The 17,071-nt window shown below is 33.9% G+C and overlaps 1 protein-coding gene across 1 annotated transcript; it reads right to left on the reverse strand.

Annotated features, from left to right (window-relative positions):
- Window positions 1–14,332: 14,332 nt before the first annotated feature.
- LOC149252232 (cytochrome P450 750A1-like) lies at window positions 14,333–16,089 on the reverse strand. The gene is made up of 2 exons (XM_089456631.1): window positions 15,156–16,089; window positions 14,333–15,061 (listed from the first exon to the last, which is right to left on the reverse strand). Exons 1-2 carry the CDS (start codon window positions 16,077–16,079, stop codon window positions 14,420–14,422), a joined length of 1,566 nt encoding a protein of 521 aa, XP_089312757.1. The 5' UTR covers window positions 16,080–16,089; the 3' UTR covers window positions 14,333–14,419.
- Window positions 16,090–17,071: the final 982 nt, after the last annotated feature.

Consider the following 17,071-nt stretch of genomic DNA (forward strand, 5'->3'; position numbering starts at 1 on the left):
AATAAAGGTTGAACGAGAGTTACACCAGAAGTACATAGTAACAGAATTGGAGGGAGAAAATGAAGCAATAGCATACAACAGTAGTATCATAGGAAATTACTCGGTAGATTCTTTCCTCGGCAATTTCAAGGCTCATACCTCACCTTACTTAGAAAATTCAGTTTTGTCCCAAGTCGAAAATTTTTCCCAAACTAATGATTAAAAGTTTGTTAATTTTTTAGATAAACCTGTAAATACATCTTTGTTTTGGAAATTATATTTTGATGGCTCCAAATCTAACGAAGGAGCAGGAGCAGGATGCGTCCTGATTAGCCCAGAAGGAAATAAGACCATGCTTACGTGCAGACTTGAATTCGATTGCACAAACAATACAGCGGAATACGAGGCCTTGGTGCAAGGCCTATACAAAGCAATCGGGTTGAACGTTAAGTACCTTCAAGTCTTTGGAGACTCTGGGATTGTCGTCAAATAGGTACGTAACACCATACATTGCCTATCAGGTCATTTGAAACACTATCAGTCTTTAGTACAAGATCTGACTGCACATTTCATAGCATTCAATATTTCGTCAATCCCAAGACTCCAAAATGCGAGCGCAGACCTGTTAGCTAACGTAGCCTCTAGACTTATTCCCTCCGAAGATTTTAGTCCAGATAGATTCTCAATAGAGTTAATCTTTAGACCGTCTATTCCTGACAACATTACAAACTGGAGAGTATTCAATGACGATCCTGACATTGTAAATTTTCTCACTTCTGAAGGATCCTACTCCAATCAAATAATTGATGAAGACCATCATGATCGACAAATACAACAAAACAACACAAATAATGTTATACCTAAATCGGTGGTTAAGTTAGAATACTTATATGATTTGAAAAGTCGGTTTTAAATGTCTACCAATTCTAAGCTCTACAGCTCAACTCTGAATTACGAATTAGTAAACCTAGGAACCGATGATAAACCACAAAACGTTAATCTAGGCCACGACCTAGCCCCTGAAGAAAAATTAGCGTGTATCCTTCTTTTGAGACAATACAAAAATGTTTTTTCCTGGAATTACAATAATCTGAAGACATACGACACTTCTATCATCCAACATACTATCCCTATGATTGACAATGAAAAACCTGTCCAACAGAAACTCAGAAAAATTCACCCCAATTTAGAAAATCAGATAAAAACTGAGCTAAATAAGTTTTTAAGAGCCATAATAATTTTCCCCGTCAGACATTACAAATGGGTCTCCAATATGGTACCCGTTAGAAAGAAAAATGGAGATATTAGAATCTGTATCGATTTTCAGAATCTCAACAAAGCCTGTCAAAAAGACAATTTTCCCCTCCCACCTATGGAGTAGATATTACAGGCAGTAGCAGGCTCAAAATTAATGTCTTTTTTGGATGGATTTTCAGGATACAATCAGGTGCTGGTACACCCCGATGATCAGTTAAAAACCACATTCCGAACTAAATGGGGCACATACGCATATCAGAAGATGCCATTTGGTTTGATCAATGCCGACACTACATTTCAGAGAGCCATGGACATCGCATTCAAGGGTTTAGTCAATAAATCTGTAGTGATTTACCTGGATGATATAACAGTGTACTCCAAGAAGCGAAGCAACCATCTCAAAGAATTGAAACAAATCTTTCAACGATGCTTAAGGTATGGGATTTCACTTAACCCAAAGAAATCTTTTTTCGCATTAAGTGAAGGAACACTTCTAGGATTCATAGTGTCAAAATATGGTATTCACATTGAGCCTAACAGAATCAAAGAAATTTCTGAAATATCCATACCTCATAACAAAAAAGCCATGCAATCTTTCCTTGGTCAAATCAATTTTGTGAAGAGATTTGTCCCAGATTTTTCACAGATTGTTTCTCCTTTGCAAAACATGATTAAAAAGAATTCAAATTTTAAATGGGGTCAAGATGAGCATGAAGCATTCAACCTGATCAAACAAGCTATCATTAACGCTCCATCTTTAGCAACCCCGAATTTTTCAGAATCTTTTATCTTATACACATTTGCCTCAGAAGAATCATATGCCGTGATTCTATCTCAAGCAAATCAAGAGAAAGCGGAAGCTCCAATCGCATTTTTTAGCTCGAATTTACAAGGTGCTGAACTTAACTATTCAGACGTGGAGAAACAGGCATATGTTGTTTTCAAAGCAATCAAATATTTCAGACCTTTCTTACTTAAAGCCCATACTAAGGTCATAGTGCCATTTCCAGCGGTAAGAAATCTTCTAATACAGAAGGATGTGGGTGAAAAAAGAGCAAATTGGATCACCGCTTTACATGAATATGATCTTGAGATCAAACCAGCAAGCATTGTAAGAGGTCAAGGCTTCTGCAAAATGTTGGCTAGAGCATCGCAAATTCCTGAGAATCCATCTGAAGAGGTACAGACATATGAGGTAAGTCTAAATGATGTAGAATCATTATATGCTGACACCATTTATTATCTTAAGAACGGGTATGCTCCATCACACCTGGATCACACCAAGAAAAGAGCTCTGAGATTGAAAGCTAAACAATACCAGCTCATAAATGATGTTCTGTTTAAAAGGAATTATGATTCTGTGCTCCTTAGGTGTCTTGAGAAAACTGAAGCCGAAAAGGTTTTGCAGGAACTCCACGATGGACCAGCAGGCGGACACTATGCTGGAGATGCTACTGCACATAAAATCTTACGTGCAGGATATTATTGGCCCACGCTATTCAAAGAGTCACACAGTTATGTGAGGAAATGCCATGTTTGCCAGACTACTACAGGGAGACAAAAGAAACCGTCCATGCCACTACAGCCGGTAAACATCGAACAACCATTCAGTCAGTGGGGCTTGGACATAATAGGTGAGATCGTTCCTCACTCTTCTAAGCATCATAGGTACATCCTCACAGCAACAGATTATTTTACTGAATGGGTAGAAGCAGTTCCTCTCAGGACAGCTAATTCTAAAAAAATTATTGAATTCGTAGATCAATTTATAATCACTAGGTTTGGATTGCCAATGGCCTTAATGTTTGATAATGCCTCGTACTTTTCTGGAAATACAATGACTGAGTTTGCACTTAAAAGAGGGTTCAAGCTGAAATATTCGGCCAACTACTATCCGCAAGGTAATGGATTGGCTGAATCGACAAATAAAAACCTGATCAGGATTATTAAAAGAACAGTTGACCAGAACCAAGAGAATTGGCACAAAGCATTGGTAAATGATTTATGGGCAGATAGGATAACGAAGAAAGCTTCAATCAGCACTTCTCCCTTTAATTTAGTTTATGGGAAAGAAGTGGTTCTTCCAACTCACTTAATCATCCCCTCTTTGTCTTTAGTACAACACATCGATGAGGTATCTACTTCCTCCATACAACTAAGACAAATGGAAATAATTAAATTAGAAGAACGAGGAGAACAAGCTAAGAAAACCCATGCTCATCACCAAGTGCTGATAAAATCGTCTTTTGACTCAAGCATAATGACCAGAAAGAATTTTCAGATGGGAGATTTAGTTTTGAAATGGGATAAGGCTCATGAAGAAAAGGGAAAACATACAAAATTTTAGAAGATGTGGCTTGGTCCTTTTTAGATTGTAGAAGTCATAGGCCCATCAACGTTTGTGTTGCAGGATTTAGCAGGTCGAAGGGATTCTTTGCCTGTTAATGGACAGAACCTTAAAAAATATTTTCCATAGAAGATCACTCTTGTATTTTGTAGGATAGTTTTCGTTTTTATCTGTTTTTCTCTTTCTTATAAATAAAACCAGTTGTAGATGGTTACTAAAGGGGTTCATGAAAAAGACACCAATTCTCTATCAGATTTTGAGTTTTTTCGCTTGTATAAGTAGCAAAATTTTTCGAAAAATCTGATCTTTATTATTGATAGGTAGAGTTAACTTTAGCCTAGATATGATACTAGTCTCAACTTCAAAAACTTTGATGAAAGCAACCTCTGGTAAAAAAAAAATTTGTTTTATATCAGCACAATGGAAGGTATCAATAATAAAATAAATATTCTCTGTAAAACTGCTGTTTTCAAACTCTATTATTCTCATCCAGAGCTTTCTTAAGGAAAAACAATGACTTTCTCCCTGCTCAAGGAAATCACAGCATTCAGAGAAAAAATCCGAGAAAACACTGTATCTCAAATAATAAGAGGTCTCATCACGAGCCGGCTTATCATGATCACAGATATTATAACTTGCTGACTTTGCCAATACTGTCCACCAAAACAGGGCAACGACTCAAGATTGTTGCAATCAAAAGACAAGGGGCCTCATCATGAGCCAACCTGTTCAGCAAAAGTGTAAATCAAGTGAATGACTGTGTCATAATTTGGCCACCAAACCAAGACATTGTTCTTCAGAGAATAAAAAAGGAAAAAGTGTCAAAAGGGGTTTTTCTCTGAAAAGTTGTAAATAGCCTTAAGCAGGATAAAGGATCATTTCTGGGTAACAGGTAATCCTGTCGAGGCTATGGACCCTTGCGGGCAGCAGAGGCTCTACCTACGACAAATGAGCATATTTTAAAATCCAACACGCAGAGAAGACCTTATTTTTTCTTTAAAAGACCAAGTAATGTCTGATGTGAATACAAGGACTAAGCCTGAGGAAAAAAACAATTGGAATATGAAAAGGTTGAGACAAAATATCATTGATAGGATAGGGCGTAATGTACTCTATCTGTCCATAACAAAATTTAGACGTATGAAAATTTTTCTGCTTTGGAAGTTAAAATTCAATAGAAAAGCAGAGATAACTGGTTCTTCACAGTGAATCACCATTGTTGTGGCCACCAACAACCCCCCTCTTTGTTTGGTATTAGCAATAACACCAAGCAAATGGGGACCCTTAATAAAAATCCAAAAAAAAACATTTTATCAAAATTTTTGTATTTTGACTCCCTAAAAGCTGTATCGCATCGCGAGAAGAGAGTGAAACGTTTTCCTATGCGCATAATAAGCTGCGAAGAAGCGACGCGAAATTCATCGCATCGCATATATTATGAAGCACTCTTAAATGAAAAAACTTAAGGAATCTCCGACGGCCGATATGCGACGTCGCATATCGCAACATCGCATAAGCAGCACACAATGATTGGATGACTAAGCGCGATTTGCGATTTGCGATCTGCGATGTTGCGATCTGCGATGAATGCGATCGTCAAATTCCTACGATGACACATCTTGATGACGCGATCCTTGATACTGCGATGCAAGTCGCAGAAATCACCCATCGCAAAATTTCCTCGGCACAATATTCAAGGGAAGCTATTTGTAGACCAAAATTGGACGCGCGCCTTAAAGGAAATTAATAATTGTACGCCAAAGTATCCAGGAAGGATTGCGTTGTGTTTTTCGAAGAGTCAGTTCATTATGGGTGTCATGATTATGCATTCATTAGAGCTTAAAGCTTTCATGTCAATCTTTTCATCATTTTACTTTTTTCTTTTGCATAAACTGTAAGACAGCAAATAACATAAAGCAATGTGCAGGAAACATCTAAGGAAAAGGGGAAAGCGTCGATGCTCGGAGAACAGAGAAGAGATGCCTTCACAAAAGGATGTCGAATGCAACAGGACCACAGACTCCAGAGTATCACTCAACAGATACTGATGTCAATAGGCCATCCAAAACTCAGAATCGAAGGTGCACAAAAGCAACATGTTTGCAAAAGATCCTGAAGCTTACGCCTGGTAAAGCAAAAAGAAAAAGGCGCTAAAGAGGGAAAACACACCAGAAAAGCCCGGAACAAAGAACGGAGGCACTTTTTAATATAGAAAATTGTTCAGAGCAATGTCCCTAACTTATTCAGTCATTCGCAAGGCCGGAAACCAAAATAGCAAAACCAGAATCAGTTTGAGAGAAATTTGGGTTATTACCAAGTATACACACAGTGGATACACCAAGCCAGAAGGAAGATTTTCGAAAATATCTTCTAATTTGCCAGAAAGTGGTGCCAGCGCTTGTTATTTCTATTTTCGTAGCTCAAACGAAAGGAGAAGACGACCAGCCGACTCTTCCCACGCGAATGTTGCATGCTTACAGCACTAAGGAGCAAATACATAAACGGTTAGGAATTAGATTCAATTTTTAGAAATAATTTTGCTTTAGTAGAAGGGCGGTCATTTAAAACCGTGTCCTAAATTTATGTAATTAAGATTAATTAGTTAGCAGTATTTAAACCCTTCTCAGGCATTTGGAGAAGGGTCTAGAAATTTGTCAAGAAACTTGTCCTCAGAACATGCACTTTTGCACCCTCAGAGGGGGTTTTTGATGAATGGTTGGATCGCGATTTATCAATATTTGCATTTGATATCTGCTACTGATGTTGCACTTTTGTACTCTTAGTAGATGTTAGAACAAGTAGAGATAAATCGTTGTTGCTTGAAGCTTATGAGTGGAACCAGTCATAAATGGTACTTTTATCTCTTGACCATTTTTGCTTATATTCTTAAAGTGATATACAGTTTTCAGTTGTTTATATGTTAATGCATGAATGTGTGGGTTACCATTTGGAACTTCTGTACGGTGGAGTCATTTATTTGTGTTTGATATATGAATAACTTATTATGCGATATGTTGTTCACCACTGTTTTGCTTAACTTTTTATGCAGAGTGGTTTATCTTAATTGATTCCTATTCTAGTGATAACTGAATGATCTTTATTACCAGTTATTGTTCGAAATCTCTTTATATCGCATAATAGAAGAAATACACCCCGGGTTAGCGTAGATTAGATGTGTTGTTTCTCCTTAGATTACAATAGCATAAAGTTAGTTCAGAAGTTTGAATTAAATTAGCTTTAAGTACTCCTAGATCAGCATCATCCAACTCTACACACACACACACACCTTAGATTGGGAAACTGGTCCCATTATCCCCAGTTGGACCTGCTATACCAAACGGATAAGGAGCTGCCAACCAAGGTCCGGACCGGGTGGGTATCCCCCTTGTTGTCGACCCGATTTTCGGGGCTTCAACACAACCCTGCAAAGTATTGTTTTCGGTTGAGGAGGAGTTGTTCCTTGATCATGATGGTAAGGGTTTCCCTATCAATTGCCTCCAAAATGTATTAGACAATTAATGAGAAATGTCTTTTATTTTTAGGGTTTTGCTATCAATTACCTCCAAAAAGTTGAGGTGATTGTTGGCTTATTAGAGCAACTAGTTCAAATGGCCCCTTTGGTAAAATTAAAATAGTAAGTGATCAATATTCCAAATGATGGAAGCAGTAGCAAACTTGGTGGTTGAGTGGTAGTTACAACCATGCACTCACATATTTTTCATAACCCAGGAAGATTTGAAAAGCTTATATTAACAAAGGCAAGCGAAATCATGGGCTACTTGCAATGATGGGAGAGAAAATGCCCCTTTAGCTCCTCCTTCGTATCATGTACCAATGTTGGGTTTGACACATACTGTGCAAACTTCACTGATCCAAAAATCAATCAAACCATGACGGATACGTAGACTAGAAAGTCATCAATTTAAACATCTATATCAAACAAGTTGGGAGGTTTACCAAGTGAAAAGTAAATAATAAAAGTGAATGGAATATGAACTTTGGAATTTGTTTGACCATGACATATGATTTAGTAATTTTTTTTTTCTTTTCTTTTTATGTTGTTGCTTTGCATTTTATCGTTAATGGTTATGCATGAAAACATTTTGTGCTTATAAAATTTGGATGGAAGTTACCTTGAATCTTTCAATGGTTTTTATTTAAAAAAATGATTTGGGTAAATACTATGAGATTTGGTGTAATGTATGCTACTCTTTCCTACATATTTATTTAGAACTTTAGTTTATTATTTACTATTTTATTTATTTATTATTATTATATATATTTATTTAGAACTTAGTTTATTATGTGGTGTAGTGTATTTAGAAAATTGTTAATTTTTTTACTACTATCTTTTCTGCTACTCTTTCCTACACTCCCGCCTTACAAAGTTTCTATATATATTTATCTAGAACTCTAAGCCTTACGGTGTTTCTATATATATTTATTTAGAACTCTATTTTATTATTTACTATTTTATTTATTTATTGTTATCCTACTTTCAGAATTTCTATATATATTTATTTAGAACTTTAGGCCTTATGGAGTTTATATATATATATATATATATATATATATATATATATATATATATATATATATATATATATATATATATATATTTATTTAGAACTTGCCTTGCAGAATTTCTATATATATTTATTTAGAACTCTAGGCCTTACGCCTTACGGAGTTTCTATATTTCTATTTCCTACCCTTGCGCTTTACGAAGTTTCTATTTCCTCAGGAGTTTCTATATTTCTTACAAAGTTTCTATATTTCTATTTCCTATGCTCCTGCCTTATAGAGTTTGAGTTTATATTTCCTACACTCCCGCCTTACAGCGTTTCTATATTTCTATTTCCTAAGCTCCGGCCTTATGGAATTTCTGTTTCCTACACTCTAGCCTTACGGAGTTTTTATATGTATTTATTTATAACTCTAGGCCTTAGAGTGTTTCTATATATATTTATTTAGAACTCTAGTTTATTATTTATTATTTTATTTATTTATTATATTTATTTAGAACTCTAGGCCTCATTGCGTTTCTATATTTATTTACTTAGAACTCTAGTTTATTATTTACTATTTTATTTATTTATTATTATTATATTCTCTTGGGCCTAACAAGGGTGTCGACGAGATTTTTCCTGTGAACTTCCACATTTTCTCTTTTCACATATTTGATAGTAACATGAAACCATTTATGTTCATTTATGTGATGTCTTAAATTATCATTATTTATAAATGATCATTTATAAGGGTATAGTAAAAAAATAAAATTAACTTAACCAAATTTAAGTTAATGATATCTGTTATGTTTTAGATTATAATTATGTATAAGTGTAGAGTTTTTTTTTTGGCTTGATTTATAAAGATTTGAACATCAATTTTTATGGTTTACATTATACTTCATAACATAGTAGTGTCTAATTGAATTTCTAAGTGCACAACAAAATAATAATATTAATGTAAATAAATGTGAGTGAATGGTATACCTTAGGGTACTCTAACTATTTTATACTTTTCTTTCATAAAATTCGACAAGTTTTTCCTTTATTTAAAAGTTGTTTTTAATTTATCAAGAATTTAGTTTATTGATTTTTTTAATTAATTGTATTATGCAAATTTTCATGACTCAGACTTATGAGTTAACAATTTTAACAAATCTTTAGATGGTTAAAAATATGTTTACGAAGAAGATTATTCAATTTTAACAACAAAAAGTTAAAGCCATTATAAAGAAGCTCATTGTGCCACTTGCAGGAATCGAACATGGATAGGGAGGGTCCCAATCATTCCTTCAAACCACTCACAATACGCCCAATCAACATAATTATATGTTAATAATTAGATAACATATATAAAATATGGACAATTTCACTTATATAAATATTACACGTTATGTGATATATCATATTAAATAATAATTAAATACGAAATACAAAATAAAACAATTGAGTCATGAGGTAATGTCTAATCTACGCCTTGATTAGACACTACCTAGATGCATATAAGTCATCTGGCTTGGGCCAAGTGAGTCCTTAGCATGACTAACTTTTTCCCTAAAGACTTTCCAATGAATAACCTTTACACCACTAGCCCTTAGCATGACTAGCCCTTAGCATGATTGAGGTTTCCCCACAGACTTTTCAATAAATGACTTTTACACCAATAAATACTTTAACATAACACCATGTCACCATTTTTTTTTTTTTTCCGAAGGTGGTAAAACCTATCAACTCAGGTGTCAAACCAACAGTGAGGACAGCCATCTCTGGCTGCTATCCGCGAATGCTAGGTTTGACTCATCACTGTTAAATAGGAAAACCACGCCACCTGGCATAACCCTGCTGGTGGTCCGTAATCGGGAGCAGGCTCTCACTCCTGCCAGATGCCTCTGGGTCTTGGGCCGTTAACCTGTTTCCTTACGTCCGAGGAAGACGAGCTCTTAGCCAAACAGAAGCAGTTTTACGGCATACTCCAGGCCGAACACCATGTCACCATTTACTATACACTAAATAAATGAAAATGATATATATTTTTAACAACATTTCTTTAAAAAATTAATTAAAATACATTAAATTACTTATATACTTTCACTATTCATTGAATTATTTTATTTTCCTTAAATTATTTATAAACATTTAGTACTTATGAACTTTAATTAAAATTTAGTTTTTTATGAACATTAATTAATATTGGTGTCCGTTTCATATTAAAAAACGTTAATGTAATTGTTTTTTTTTTAAGCGAAGTCGCTGATTGCTGGTTATATTATTAACGATTCAAATTCTAGGCCAACAAGCTCACGCAGGATAAGGCAAGGTACCGAAATCAGCATGTTAACATAATAATCAACGTTACTCACCAATCATAAGGCATGGTACCGAAATCAGCATGTTAACATAATAATCAACGTTACGTAATTACCATAAACTAAATTACAATAATATGCGTGTGTTATGCGTGTGTTTTTTGGCTAGATAATGTGAGTATTGATATAATTCACACACCTAATCTATGACTTGATTATCTAACTTGATTTTTGTTAATAGATTTTTTAATTACCATTAAATGTTTTAATAGAATATTTTTCACATTTTATTCTCTAATTCAAATAAATTAAAAAGATATATATTAATAATAACAAAATCTTACAATAATATGCGTGTGTTATGCGTGTGTTTTTTGGCTAGATAATGTGAGTATTGATATAATTCACACACCTAATCTATGACTTGATTATCTAATTTGATTTTTGTTAATAGATTTTTTAATTACCATTAAGTGTTTTAATAGAATATTTTTTCACATTTTATTCTCTAACTCAAATAAATTAAAAAGATATATATTAATAATAACAAAATCTTTCGGAAAAAATCATATAGGAGTAATATCATCGACGTGTTTCGAACCAACCAGTGTGATTCATCTTCAAGATTCTCTAACCCAAATAAATTAAAAAGTTATATATTAATAATAACAAAATCTTTCGGAAAAAATCATATAGGAGTAATATCATCAACGTGTTTCGAACCAACTAGTGTGGTTCATCTTCAAGACAAGATGATGAATCAGATCCATGCAATGAAATAAATAGATGAAGAAAGTAATGAACTAGCAGTTAGAAAAAAAAGCTAGTTTAACTAAGGATAATTATTTATTTATTTATTATTGTTTTTATTTTTATTTTTATTATATACATCTTAGTGTCTTGGTTCATTTATTTATTAAAATTCGAATAGCTAAGAGTATCTCCATAGTAATATTAATTTTTATAATATAAATATATTTAATTTGATGTTATTCTAAATTCATATATATATATTCTTATTATAGCATTTTATTCATTTTATTTATTTTTTAATCTCGTTAAAACCTAAAAAATAAAAATAAAAATAAAAACAATAATAAAAAAAATAATTATTCTTAGTCAAACTAGCTATTTTTTCTAATAGCTAGTTAGTTGCTCTTTTCATCTATTGATCTGATTTATCATCTTGTCCTGGAGATGAACCACACTAGTGGTTTGAAAAGCATGAATGATATTACTCCTTTTTTAAGAAGAGTTTTGGCGTAAATCACATGTACAAAACCTTCGTCGACTCGTTTTGAACCAACTAGTGTGGTTCATCCTCAGGACAAGTTGAGGAGTCACATCATGGCTGCAAGTTAAATAGGGAGAGTAGATCTTCCAAACGGCTAGGTGTGACCATTAACGACTAGATTATATAATAATATTATAATGTTAATTATAGTGAAAGTAACCAATTTCCTTCTTAATAAATAATTCAATAATTTATATATTATAATATATTATATAATTGAATCTTATTCTATTTCCTTTTATTTATAAATTTCATTATTAAAATAATTTATTCAATTCTTTTTAATTTACTTAATCATTTAAATTAAATAGGGATAAGATATAATCAATCTTGGTCTAGTAAAGGGGTTACTTTATCATTTTATTATTAAATTTTATTTGGTTATTAAGTTAATTTATTGAATTCTTTTTAATGAATTTAATCATTTAAATCCAATAGGGAAAGGATATAGTCAATCTAGGTGGTTTTTTTTATACATTTATTAAGGTGAAGGTAAAAAACATAATATCAAAATTATAAGTAAAGCCATCTAATGGACCTAGGGATGTAAGAACAAGTCGAGATTGATAATATTAAGATATTATTGATATGGTACTATTAAAAATATTAGAACAAGAGACAAAATTCTAAATACAAGAAGGTCAAGAATAGGACAATTAATAAAATAAATTAACCAAAGGAGAAACCTAGGAGGATAGAAAAGTTAGGGCTCAACGGAGAAGGATACGGGATAATACGGAGAAATACGGGGAAACCTAGAAAGCTAGAAAAGGTCAAACAAGGGAGGAGGCGGGGGAAGGGGAAGGCATGACTAGGAAGAAAGGGCAGGGATCCAGCAACTACTAAGCTAGAAAAGGTCAAACAAGGGAGGAGGCGGGGGGAGGAGAAGGCATGACTAGGAAGAAAGGGTAGGGATCCAGCAACTACTGATCTTCCAGCCGTCATCTCTATTGAGATTGTTTGGCCTTCTTTCAATTATGATATTATTGATATGGTACGATTAAAAATATTAGAACAAGAGACAAAATTCTAAATAAAAGAAGGTCAAGAATAGGACAATTAATAAAATAAATTAACGAAAGGAGAATACGGGGAAATACGGGGAAACCTAGAAAGCTAGAAAAGGTCAAACAAGGGAGGAGGCGGGGGGAGGGGAAAGCATGACTAGGAAGAAAGGGTAGGGATCCAATGACTACTGATCTTCCAGCCGTTGTTTCCCATATTTCCCCATATTATCCCGTATCCTTCTCCGTTGAGCCCTGACTTTTCTATCCTCCTAGGTTTCTCCTTTGGTTAATTTATTTTATTAATTGTCCTATTCTTGACCTTCTTGTATTTAGAATTTTGTCTCTTGTTCTAATATTTTTAATAGTACCATATCAATAATATCTTAATATTATCAATCCGGGCTTGTTCTAACATCCTAGGTCCATTAGATGGCTTTACTTATAATTTTGATATTATGTTTTTTACCCTCACCTTAATAAATGCATATATATAAATAAATAAATAAAAAAAAATAATTAATGTTTAATAATAATTTATTAATTCCATTTGATTATTAGTTAGATTAAATCATTATTAAAAAAACACCTAGATTGACTGTATACTTTCCCTCTTGGATTTAAATGATTAAATTCATTAAAAAGAATTCAATAAATTAACTTAATAACCAAATAAAATTTATAAATAAAATGATAAAGTAACCCCTTTATTGGATCAAGATTGATTATATGTTATCCTTATTTAATTTAAATGATTAAATAAATTAAAAAGAATTGAATAAATTAATTTAATAACCAAATTTATAAATAAAAGGAAATAGGATAAGGTTCAATTATATAATATATAAATTATTGAATTATTTATTAAGAAGGAAATTAGTTACTTTGACTATAAGTAACATTATTTTATTATTATATAATCTAGTCATTTTATATAGCCGTTAATGATCACACCTAGCGTTTGGAAGGTCTGCTCTCCCTATTTAACTTGCAGCCATGATGTGACTCCTCAACTTGTCCTGATGAAGAACCACACTAGTTGGTTCGAAACGAGTTGATAAAAGTTTTCTACATGTGATTTACGCCAAAACTCTTCTTAAAAAATTGTTATGGATCACAAAAGCCTCAATTCAACAATATTACTCCTATATATATTTTCCAAAAAATTAAAAAAATATATATTTTTAACAAAATTCCCTTTAAAAATTAATTAAAATAGTCTACGACCAAATAAGTGAAAAAGATATATAATTTTAACCCAAAAAAATCCCATGAAATATGTACAATTAGTTGCATACTTTCACGATTAATTGCATTATTTTATTTTCTTTGAATTATTTATAAAAATTTAGAACTAGAGGATGATTATGAACCTTAATTAATATTGGTACCCGTTTCATATAAAGAAACTTTAATGTGATTGTTAAATTTATTTTTTCAGCTTAGTTGCTTATTGCTGGTTATATGATTAACAATCTAAATTCTATGTCAAGAATCCCACTGACCAATGATGAGGCAAGTTACCGTAATCAGCATAATAGTCAACGTTACGTAATTACCATAAACTAAATTACAAGAGCATGTAGCGAAAGCATTGCTACGAATATTAGAATACCATAAACTAAACTACAATAACATGTAGCGAAAGCATTGGTAGCTAAATTAAAGCCACTAGGGAAAATAGGGAAGCCACTGTACATAAAGCCCCACGGTACCTACTCTTCCTACGCTTCATCGCTGGAGTATAGAGGAAACCCTACCCTCAAGCTTGGATAAGCACGCAGCGGAACTTGCCTTGGAATGGAGAGCCCACAAACTTCCGTCATATCAAGCCGCGACGGATCACCTTCAACTCTCCAGTTAAAAGTGTGCATCAGCTGAGCCACTGCGAGTTCAATGGTGGGAATAGCCATGGGGGCCCCTGGGCATCCTCTCCTTCCTGCCCCAAACGGAATCATACGGAAGTCTGATTGATCTGCTGAATTCACATGTTCGTCCTTCATGAATCTCTCAGGCTTGAATTCGGAAGCATCTGCCCCCCACACATTGACATCCCTTCCTATAGCCCACACATTCACAATCAACATTGTTTTCCTAGGGATAGAGTATCCGCCTGCTGTAACAGCCTCTACAGATTGATGAGGAATGGCTAGCGGAACCGCTGGGTATAATCTTAGCGTCTCTTTCACTACGCAGTGGAGGTATTTCATCCTCACTACATCGGATTCAATCACTTGGCGATGTTTGCCCACTACATCTTCGATTTCTTGCTGCAATCTCTTCATGGCATGTGGATGCCTCAGCAGCTCACTCATTGCCCATTCTAACGTAATTGATGTTGGGTCCGTCCCGGCTACGTACATGTCCTGCGTACAATTAATGCAAAAAATTGATTGATTTAAGTTCTAACGAATGATGATAAAAAATGATAATAGAATGGCCCAGGGCCTAGAGACACACCATCACAAGAGCCTTGATAGTCTCCCTTGTGATTTTGGAGTTGGCCTCAGCTTTCTCGAGCAGCACATCCACGAAATCTTTGACGTGAGGCTCTTCGTCTTTCTGGTGACTGGAAGTCGCGGCCATGCGATGAGCAACGTGGTCGTCTATTATTTTCTCCACAAACTCATTGAATGTTTTATGGATTTTCTTCATGCTCCGCTTGATACCTTGCGAATCAAGCCAATCCAAATAGGGAATAAAGTCTCCGATGGGAAAAGCCCCCACCGCAGTTATCAGGTCTACTAACAAATCCTTGAAACCTTTGAAATCGCCACCCAAATCATCGTCAGAAAATGTCCTTCCCGCCAGTATCCGCCAAATTATATTGGAGTTGAGAGTAGAGAGGGCCTTGCTAATATCCACACCCATTATTCCGCTCTCACTCTCCTCCCAAAGTGAACGGATCATCGCAGATACTTCTTCCTCTCGCACACCCTTGAACGACTCAATTCTTTTGGCACTCAGCAGTTCTAACACGCATATTTTCTTCATTTCCCTCCAGTGATCTCCATAGGGAGCCAACACCACATCTTTAGAGTTGAAAAACATTAATCTCCCAGCGGCTTTTGGAGGTCGGCTGGCAAAAATCGAGTCATGAGTTTTGAGAAACTCTTTGGCTATGTCAGAAGAAGAGACGACGACGGTAGGGACAGAGCCTAAGCGCAGAAAGAAAATGGGGCCATATTTATCAGCAAGGGCTTTAAGAGCACGGTGAGAAGCAGGGATCAGTTGGAAGAGATTTCCGACGATTGGCCATGGAAAGGGCCCTGGAGGCAATCTGGCCCTAATCCTTCTCTTATGCAATAAGAGTATGAAAAATAAACACAGAAATAAACCAACAATAGCTGCTGTATTAGCAGGCAGTGTAATATGAAATTCCATATCGGACACACGTTGGTAACTGACACGTTGAATGAAAGGCAGAAGCGTATGGTATTTATAGCCGCCATAAGGTCTATCAAAGCTCAGTTTATCCCGATAATATGCGTGAAGGTAAATGGTAAGTGAATTTCGAATAATCGTGAAGCAAATGGTAAATAAATTTCAAATAATTCAAAACCATGCACAAATCTATTTTATTGGAGCTTAAGAAAATATTAGATTATTCAGAATTTTTCGATACAAATCTATTTTATTGGATCTTAAGAAAATATTAGGTTATTCAGAATTTTTCGATATTTTATTTTTAGGCTAAAAAAGAGTAGAAAAATTATTTTTTATATTAAATTTTCTTATGGTATGAAAGTTAAAAGCTTTGTTTATTTGGATTGATGGTGCTTTTAGAATGGTTTATTATTTGTTTTTATTTCAATAATGTTCATTCTTTTTAGTATTATTTGAAACAAAACAAAAATTTAATTTTTAAAATTGACTTTGATTGTATCTTTTTATAATATCTTAGTTTTTTTTTTCATTCTCACAAGTCCATTATTTTTCCTAAAATTTTGAAATAATAATAATTTTAATATTATTTTTATTATGGAAAATCATCTCCTTTTTTATTTAGCAATGATTTAACTAAGTCAATACATCCCTGAGCTGAAAGTAGGGATTTTGGCTAGAGTTGAAAGTAATTTTAGGAAACCTCTTTGTTTTCATGATGTTTAACTTCTTCTTATATAAGATACCTAGTTATAGCCATGCTTTCAATGGGGAAAGACTATCTTCAATCATGAGGACACGATAAGGAGTGTTACATTTAATCTTGCTATGTTAGGTTATGAACTACCTTAATGTGTGCTCTATCCTCCTCCATGTATCTTAATAGATATTGCAGCCATGAACTTCACACCCTTATAAAATAATAAGAGTGATAAGAGTCTCAAGGAAGAGTTTATTTTTATTTCATATCTAAAAATATGAAAACTTATAGT

This window comes from Pinus tabuliformis, chromosome 7 (assembly GCF_031772625.1).
Source record: "Pinus tabuliformis cultivar Carrire ecotype Pingquan chromosome 7, CPIR1, whole genome shotgun sequence".
In the NCBI taxonomy this organism is placed as follows: domain Eukaryota; kingdom Viridiplantae; phylum Streptophyta; class Pinopsida; order Pinales; family Pinaceae; genus Pinus; species Pinus tabuliformis.

Coding starts and splice junctions, on each gene's coding strand:
- LOC149252232 (XM_089456631.1), bottom strand. CDS start 16,079: ATGGAATTTCATATTACACTGCCTGCTAATACAGCAGCTATTGTTGGT. Junction 15,062..15,155: donor CTATCAAGGCTCTTGTGATG/GTGTGTCTCTAG, acceptor AATTGTACGCAG/GACATGTACGTAGCCGGGAC.